This window comes from Pleuronectes platessa, chromosome 21 (assembly GCF_947347685.1).
Source record: "Pleuronectes platessa chromosome 21, fPlePla1.1, whole genome shotgun sequence".
NCBI classification, from domain to species: Eukaryota; Metazoa; Chordata; class Actinopteri; order Pleuronectiformes; family Pleuronectidae; genus Pleuronectes; species Pleuronectes platessa.
The window spans coordinates 16,188,523-16,198,234 of NC_070646.1; the positions used below are offsets into that span (position 1 = coordinate 16,188,523).

At 42.3% G+C, this 9,712-nt stretch overlaps 1 protein-coding gene across 1 annotated transcript in view; it reads right to left on the reverse strand.

Annotated features, from left to right (window-relative positions):
- Window positions 1–9,312, reverse strand: part of gas7b (growth arrest-specific 7b) — a 55,534-nt gene extending 46,222 nt beyond the window's left edge. Inside the window, exon 1 of the mRNA XM_053413405.1 lies at window positions 8,930–9,312. Coding sequence (XP_053269380.1) covers window positions 8,930–9,109 — 180 coding nt within the window. The 5' untranslated portion in view covers window positions 9,110–9,312. The remainder of the gene's footprint in view (window positions 1–8,929) is intronic.
- Between the last annotated feature and the right edge of the window lie 400 nt (window positions 9,313–9,712).

Below are 9,712 nucleotides of genomic sequence, written 5' to 3' on the forward strand. Positions count from 1 at the left end.
GCCACAGTGGTCCACCAGATAATGGCGGGTTGTTCCCTTCGGATCAGGAAGTTTGCAGACTCCCGAATTCAAGGACTTTACTCATTTTGAAAATAATAACAATCATTATGCTGTGGTCAGTGAAGGGCATTGAGAAGAGTAAAAGTCCTTTTAATTCATTGTGAAACTGAAGCAGCTCAGAGGACGTCAACTGTGGTCCTTCAATGTGGCCCAGGACAGACTTGAATTCACACAGCTCCAAATGTGGTCTGAGGGATTGGATCTCAAAATGCACTTAGAACGCATTGGAGTGTGTTGACACCTGTACTTAGAGCTATCCACTGATAATGGGATCACTCAGGAGAGATGTTAATAACAGGTCTGAACGGGATCTAATAAGTCTGCTTATTGAGGGGAGCTACTTTTTGTGATGTTCTGAAACCAACAACCAAATGTACTGTATTGCGGAGGTGAGAAAGTAAGCAGGGTTTGAACTTCTCAAACTCTCGAGCTACTTCTGTTATGTGTATGCAAATGCATGTTAACACCACAAAAGACTTTGCACAATAGAGTGCGCAGCAATGTCGCAATTTCTATGATTCTAGCCATCATAGAGTGCAGGACCCAATTTTCATACTAACCTTTTACATGTGTTTCAGAACATGTAGCCCTTTTTGCTGTGGATTCGGTCGAACAACCCTTTGCAGAAACTGGTCTGTTCCTAACATCGCCTAAAATCCCTCCAAGTCTCAGGCCTAGTACTGCGCGAGAAAATTGTGGATAGTTAACTTTCCGGTTTGGAGCAAGTAGCTGCCCAAAGTGATAGGCATAACAACAGCATCTCAGCATCTTGTTCAGAAATGAGGGTAAGATGAAACGGCAAATCAACTGGTGGATTAGTGCAGCATTGGCAGGCTGCTGCATGTTCCAATGAGTTTCGGCAGTAACCACACAAACTAAGTAGGAGGTACCAGCAACCAAATGGGTTTGCTACGAGGCTGTCTGCAGTTTCCCTCAGATGCACTTTAGCCATGCGTTAAAACCTGTAGTCCAATTTGAATTGAGATGGTCTGTGGGGGGGCCAAAGTGGGTGTTTCATGCAAAACAACCCATGGTCCTCTGGCAAAAGGGTAAAACCAGCCTCACCTTTTGCTCCACTATTTCATCCAGCAAGACACATTCAAATATATGTCAGCGTACATAAAAAAAAAAAACTTTGTAACATCAATGCCAAAGCAAATAGCTGCCATTCTGGTAACTTGGTCCCCGGTAAACCATTAACCCACACCTTAAATTTTACTTCCTGGATCATATTTCACTGTCACTGTAAAATGATAGCCCTGTTCTGTGCTATTTAAATGAGTCAGTCTAAGTTTAGTATCTAATCAGGGAGAATCACAGATGACTGTTAGTGTAGGTTATTTCACACCGCTCTAACTGGTTGGAGATCCTGGGATAGACCCAGAACACTCTGGAGGGAATATATGACCCATCTGGCCTGGGAATGGACGAGGATCCCCCAGGAGAAGCTGGAGGATGTGGTTAGGGAGGATGGTGTCTAGGCCAGTTTTTGCTTATCCTGCTACCACCATGAACCTGGAGAGAAGCGGATGGATTGATGGACAACTTTTCTCAAAATAAAGCACTGAGCAAGAAATGTATTTATGAAGACCCTGTAAATTTGTAGATGGTCAAAATTCAAGTGTTTAGCTTAATGCCTGAATTAACATTTGAAGTAAGAACTCTGTTCACAGAAATATAGCAACTTTTTATAATATAGCTTTCATTTTAAACAAATCACCAGCAAGAAAGGGCAGTGATGATGGAATCATTCGCTCAACTTCCCATCCTCTGGCAAAGTCATGTTATAGTATGCACCTTGACACCTTGGATGACACATATGGGGATAAGGGCCCATCCATCCATTCATCCAATCTGTTGTGCTTATCCGAAAGGCCCATGCCGAACTAGGATTTGAACCAACAACCTTCTTTCTGTGATGCACTAGAGCTAACCACATGATTACTTGACATGCCCTTAAAACTAACATTAAGGATGAGAGACACATACTGGATTTACTACTACACCACCCACTGTGGGCGTTCCACTGGGGCGTTCTCCCAAATTAGCAGGCATGATTATTAGCTCATATAGAATTTAATTTACAGAGTGCTGTTACTCAAAGACTTCAGCTAAGTTCAGCTTGGCAGATTTAATACAAATGTGTGGCCTGGGTATATTTTTATTTTTGGTAACACACTGATTGGTCAGTTTTAGATTTTCACACTGATTCCTACACAACACTACAGGATAATTTACAAGATTCTGGCCAAATTCCATATGCAAGTCAGAGGAAAACTAGGAAAATAACTGTAATTACTCTTGAAATTACATTTTCGGGCTATAACTCAAAATAGCCACAGTAGCGGCGACTATAAGACAAAAGAGATTAGGTCTTAAAATAGTTACCTCGGCCAACTAAACCTAAATTTGGACACAAATTTCTGTTGTTGTATTATTCATACTCAGTTCAAAGCTCATTAAACTGACCTGCTACCACAGAATACCTCTAGTTTACAAGCATTTTTGTGGCCCCTCTGTCACAGCTTTAATGTGTGAATACCTCAAATCTATTCTTCAGTGTCAAAACAAACAAAAAAATGTGGTTAACCAGGTGTTTTCAGAGAAGCCACAGTGGGTTCTTCACTTCCTCAGCTGATATTTCACAGTTCCATACTGAATTGGTTCCACGACCAAAAATTAGTGTATTTTGGAACGACGTCATCAAAGGAGGGGCGGTGTTGGTTTTCCAGCGTGTAGAGGGGAAGCACCTGGCCGTGTGCTGGAGCCTCTACAGCAGTGGTGTGACCCCCACATACCACTACAGCGATTATGCCAGACTGAATCACCATCTAAAACCACCACCCCCCAAAAAACACCCCATGCCACTCGCTCTCCGCTCTACAGTTTCATAATAAACACAGCTGACACTCCACCAGGAGAAGCATTAGGGAGACAAAGTGGTTCTCCATAATTTACGGCTCTTTGCAAATTGCTTACAGTAGTTCCCCTGGCACACCGTGATTCACACGGAAGAGAAACAATACATAGTGCTGTAATAATAATGTGAGACCAATATTAACATATGGGAAAAGCAACATTAACTCATCTCTACAGTGACTGGCCTCTTCAAGTGGTAGACAGAATTCAGAATTCCACCTCTTTTTACTTTATTGGAAACAATGATTTTCAACAACAGACGTGTTGGCGTGGCCTACATGTTTAGGCTGATATATAAATGTACGAATTAGTGGTAATAGCCATGCTGTGATTGTTGTTCTGACCTGTAAGTGTATTGCTGAGCAGCCTCCCCAAAAAATATTGTGTATACTGTTGTTTGCTTCACTTTGATATAAAGGGACCATTGACGACCTTACAACAAAGATGGGAATTACGTTTAGTCATACAGTGCGAAATTCCAAAAATAATTACAACTCCAGCTACAGAGCCGCTGAAAAGTACCAACACTTCACACAAACATCAGCCTGGCATCACATAAATGTTATTCAATGACACATAAATGTTATTCAATGACACAGCAAAAATGTATTCAAGATTTATTATCAAGTTTTTATCTGTTTCATTACTAAAAACATAAACTGTAGAACGGCAGAAAGACTTGTTACTTTGTCCAATGACATTCCACTTATATCTGAGGAATCCTTCTGTCCAGCTGATAAGGTGAAAAATACGTGGGTAAAAACCGCAGTGTTTTCACTTGGACTCACTTACAGTAAATAGATGGAACCTGGTAACAAGACATTACTCCATGGAATGATGGAGCAACAGAGCAATGACACAGATCCAGACTTGGTCACGAAGACATTCCCAGCATGTAAACGTCTGTCTGGAAACAGTGACAGCTCCAGACACCACGGGGTGGCTGACAAATTATTTTCAAGCAGGTTGATTTAAAGAGTGAATCCGCCCGATTGATTTGCCGATAAAAGAAACCAAACATTTCTCATTTATTCCAGTCGGCTTTGGACAATATCTTCCATTCAGCTGCTCTGGGTGACATCATGGAGTCGTCAGGCAGAAAGCCATGGTAACCAGGACGTCTCTCTTTTCTTTTTGTTTCCTCCTCATGAGTTGAACACTGAGCACTAATGAGCCAACCACTCTCTATCCTTTATGACTCAAGGCGTTCGGGACGTGTTGGTTTACTCATACAGGAATACCATGTTCTGCTTGAGTCAATTAGATAAGCTGTCAAACGGCAGCGTCTCACTCATTGGACCTCATTCTATATCTGATATCCACAGAGAGAAGGGATCACAGTGTTCTCTCTCAAATCAGCACCTTGAACAAGACACTAAGGAGGTGACGATGTTTCTCAGGCTACCTCGTTTGGATGTCAGGGCAATCACTAATAACTGTCTTCTTTTTACATTATCTTTTTTACTTTTTCCAACTTTTTACTCATAGCCTTGTTCACTTTCTTTACAAGATCATGATGGCAAAATGAATACATCTATTAGTTACACCTCTCTGTCTATCTGTTACAGACCCCTCCGATTAAAACCTTGTTAACATGTCTTTACATGGTGCTTTTACATGATACACTATCAAACGAGAAGTAAGCAGTCAACTCAACGACTGAGTATTTCCATCTTAGAACTGCAGTTAACCAATGAAAGTCCCAAAGAAATAATGGACACCTAGGTCTTCATATGACACCAACCTAAGGAACCAATCCCATCAATTTAAGATGGTTTTCCCTGTAATTTCTCCAGAGCAAACCTCCGTTACCCTTCATTTGGCCCCAGTACTACAAGGGCTACTAGAAGAGTAGCCAGGTGGAGATAATATCCAAACTAAGTTAGCTTAGTCAGAGATGGCGATTCAAACCAGGCTTTATCTAACATTAGCAGCACATTATTAGCTGTTGGATAACGGAGTCGAGCCACAGACTCATGTTATAATCCTTTTTTTGTAAACGTTGTAGACAGCGGCATATGAAATTTGAGATGCTCCGATACCAGCATAAGAAATGCCTCCAATAATCGGTAAGTATGCAAATCTATGTCCAGATCCCTTTCAACACCTTTAAAGTAGCTTAACTCAAATATAACTGCAATTGTCTTTTACCGCTACAAGCTATGTAGTCACAATTATTTTGGTGTATAATACAACACAGTATAAGATAAGCACAAGTAAAGAAGAGGTGTTGGAGAAGTGACTCAGTAACATCAGCTTTACAGTAATACTACATCTTTTCTAAAGTTGTCTAACATTGGCTGCTGGACCATGTTAGACTGCAGCAGTAAATCCTTTAAGAGTATCAAACTTGAATAGGATTCTTATGAATTAAAATGGTCATTTTTAAGTAGGAGGATGGAATTATGCCGTTATTAGAAGACAGTCAAACTTTGAGGCAGCATCAAGTGTTGGTCTGTGAGAATCAGCTGCACTGGAGGGTGAAGCACCAGGCGGCAACAGGTTCTGAATGATGCATTATGCTTGGAAGAATGGGTCTGTTTGTAGAACAAAGCCCCAGCACTGAGGATGACAACAGAGCCAGACGAAAGCTCCATTGTCAGTTGGGCCATTTACACAAATCCTTGTCAAGGTGATTAACACACATAGGCCAGAATTTATGATCATTAGCAAACATATGAAGTGAGGCAACGGAGATGTTGAGCAACATCCCCCATGAGCGAAGGGGGATTTCCTTAAAAGCCCGAAAGAGTCTGGAGTAAATAACCAGAATGAGGAAGTGGAGAACCGGCTCTTTGTGTCACTCTGTCATCCTACAACCCATCCGAGCAACTTGAAGAGAACCTGCAGTTTCATTATGTGTTTAGCCTGGAGGTGAATCACGCCTGATTAACTGCCGTAATACTGAAAGCGAAACTGAAGTCTAACAGGCAAACATTTCAACCAATAAAGGTAATCCACATCAGTTCTGATGTAGAAGGCAGTATTATTTATTTATTCAGTTTTGGCATAATTTAATTTATACTAAAATCAAACCGTGACTTCCTCACACCACTTTAAATGCACATGAGGTGAAACTATAACTTGAATCAGTGGAGACGCAGCGTGGAACAGGTGAAGCAGACGGAGACAGACGTGAGGACTCATAGTCTCCCAGCCACCCACCTTTGTTTCTACTGTCATTCTGCTCTTTTCCACTGGTTATTTTTAGGTCCAGAGAGCAGGAGAGAGTGACAGGAAAAGGTGTGTCCTGAGAATCAGAACCCACAATACCACATTCAAGCATTCGATTCAAGCTGCCGACCACAGAAACTCAATTTGTGATAAAAAAAACGGAGCCAAGATCCGATTAGCGTGCTGCTGCTGTTGCTTGTTTTGGTCTATCTTTAGGGCTTAGGCTGTTATCTGTCTTTGCATCAGTGCTTATTGAAGAAAAAAAAGTCCGTGCATCCAGCTGAGGGATCAGAGTGAGTTCAGTGTGTGATGGAGTTCACGCAGTTGTCATGGAGATTATAGCCTCTAGTCTATTATAAATATTGGAGATATGGTTGTTTCAGTGCAGGTACCAAGATATTTAAGGATAGAAGTATTGTGACAACACCAGAGACAACGCAAAGCATCGTTTGCCTCGCAATCGCCTTGATAAGCCTTTAGATTCATAGAGACATTTTACTTTTTTCTGGGTCATATATTAATAAGAGCCCAACAAATGTTTAGGGTAAACATTTTCAGAAATAGACATATAGTGACAAATATATATATGATTTTTTTTAAATGATTCCTAAGATATAACACTTTGGGGTACGTGGGTTTACTCTGGCTTCTTCCCACAGTCCAAAGACATTTAGATTAGGGGTTGGGTTGATGGGGAGACTCTAAATTCACGGTTAGGGTTAGGGTTAGGGTTAGTGTGAATGCGAGTGTGATTGGTTGATTGTCTCCGTATGCTGGCTCTCTGATTTGCTGGGGACCCAACTCCCTGTCAGCTGGGATTGGCTCATGCTCCCTGTTACCCTCAAAGCATTAGAGGTATAGATGATGGATTGATGGATTTCTAAGATGTCATTATCGAACCCTTACGACAAAGAAATTTGTTGTAAAAAAAAAAAGTTTAAAAAATAAGTTATTGTCAATAAGTATTATTTAAACTTAAAAATCTAAACTAGACCTTGAATTAAGAAAATAAACATAATTCTAAAATAAAATGTAAACATAAATTCTCTTTTTTCCTGCATAGCTTTTTCTGAAAAAATTCTAGTTTTCATATAGGAAGGTATCAACAGATGTAAACGCTGTTACTGATATCTTTGTGAAAGGTCGATATCAGCTGATTTCTATCATTCGCCCACAAACCAAGACAACTGCACAGCACTAATGTGGGCCTGTAGTAAACAGACCCACAACCCAGTCGTTTACAAGCCTAACAAATCCTCAGGTTTGACACTGACAAATGATGTGGGGGGTTTTGATCAGGGGTTAACCCTTCGGCACTCAGGTCTACACTACACTAAATTCTCAATCCCACCCTGGTTAACCTTTCCCATTCACTTCACCGTGTGAATCACATCACACATGGCAGATCCGTGAGCTGTTGCAGACGACTACAACAGGTCTAATCAATTAGAGTGATACTTCGCTGCTGCCTACAGGGAGGTTCACTTCACTTCAGAGGCTGAGGCATCTCGCTCATCCACACTTCAGCACGGTGAGTGCCTGATGAAAACGGGTTCTCCTGCTGCCTCACCCACCAACTCCATTCCTGCCCTGGTCTGAGAGAAGATAAGGGACGTTGCTCTTCAACCATCTGGTGCTACAGGTTTGTGTGTCCACGTCCATCCGGTGCTGGGGGCCGGATCTAAATCAGCGCGAGTCCAGAACCGGGGCACAAATATCACTGGTGTCACTCAGTCACAAATCATGTTTCTGTATCTTCTCACACTCAGAGTGGCGAAGTGATAAAAATGGCAGCAGCCCTGGTGCCATCGCTGGGAATGCTGGCTTGGTGCCCTCCCCTTTTTGGATACAGGCTGATTATGACTAACTGTCAGAATGCTGGGTGGTGTCCCCGACTCCACCACAAACTCAAATCTTCTCCAGTATCTCAAACCCACAGTCATTCACGCTGAACTCAAACAAAAGAATTTCTTCATGAGAGACATGTTTTCTGAGATACAGCAGGAGCCGTGTTTCTAAATCTAAATTCTCTTGAGGGTAAAGAGAGGGGGGGCTGCTGGGTGCTGGGTGGGGACGGGAAGATTGACAATGGGGGGAGAGAGAGAGAGAGGGAGAGGGAGAGAGAGCAGCAGGCCCTGTGCATTCACGCGCACTGAGGAGAGACCTGAGTATTTCAGAGGAATGTGTGTGGAATGAGGAAGTGTGCAGCCGCTCGGGCTGCTGGGAAGGTTAGAGTTAATCTGCTAAACCCAGCACGGGAAAACTATTTATTAGTGCATCACTTAGTACAGTCTTTAACTTCCGCTGTGTCAGTGTGTGTGTGGTCTAGGTATCACGTCACTTTATAGGGACTTCTCTTTTTAATGGGGACTTTTCTTTTTGATGGGGGCAAAAGGCAAGTCCCCAAAATGTAAATCAATAAAATGTTAAGGTGAAGACATGTTTCAAGATGAGGTTAAAGTCAGGTTTAGGTTAAAGTCAGGTTTAGGTTAGAGTTAGGTTTAAGTAAGTAGTAACTTGGATTAAGGGTTTGTCTTCAGTAAATCAATGCAAGTCAACGTGATGTCCACTGAAGTCATGGAGACACGACTGTGTATGTGTGTGTGTGTGTGTGTGTGTGTGTGTGTGTGACAGAAAAACACAAGTGACACAAGTTGGTTTTCAAAAGAATTTCAACAGCCAAGTCCAAAGTCCTGAAGAGAATATTCATCCAATTAAGATCCAATTACGTTTGGTATTAAGTCGACATGATGATGTAAAGGAAATTGAGTCTTACCTCCAGCACTTGGACATAACTGGAGGGGAACCAGCCCCTGGCTCCATCCTTCTCCCCCTCCCACCATCCTCCGGGCACCGCCTGCACCACCTTGATAACGTCCCCGGCCTCGAAGCTCAGTCCCTGCTGGTGCTGCTCCCCGGTGAACGGGTACAAACTTTTACAGTACGATCCAGACATGGCCGGCGTGAAGCGAGAAGGAAACAGTGGATGGACAAAACAAAAGCCTCCTCTCTCTGACAGGGCGTGTGTGGAGCTGGTGGAGGAGCGGACTGAAAGTTGGAGTGAAGTTGCTGAACAGGTTCTCCTCCTCTTCTCTCAGCGCTGTGCTCTGCTCCTCAGCCTCAGTGAGGAATCATCACACACACTGCAACACACACACACACACAGTGCAACACGGGGAGGAGAGGAAGCCAGAGGACGGGCCTTCAAAATAAAAGCACACAGCCTCGCAAAATCACAAACTTATGTCTGTCTGTCTGTCTGTCTGTATGTATGTGTGTATGTATCATGTATGTATGAACGATCAATTATATTTGTATAGCCCATATTCCTTAATCACAATTTGTGTCATAGGGCTTAAAGGGATAGTTCACAGAAAAATTAAAATACACTCATTCTCTACTCACTACAATTGCGATGGGGGTGTGGGTGAAGCGTTTGAGTCCACAAAACACTTTTGGGTTTTCAGGGGTAAACAGCGTTGCAGTCAAATCCAATACAATTGAAATAACTTGGGAATTTTTCTTTGAAGAGATTTCAGTAACACAATTGTACTATAAA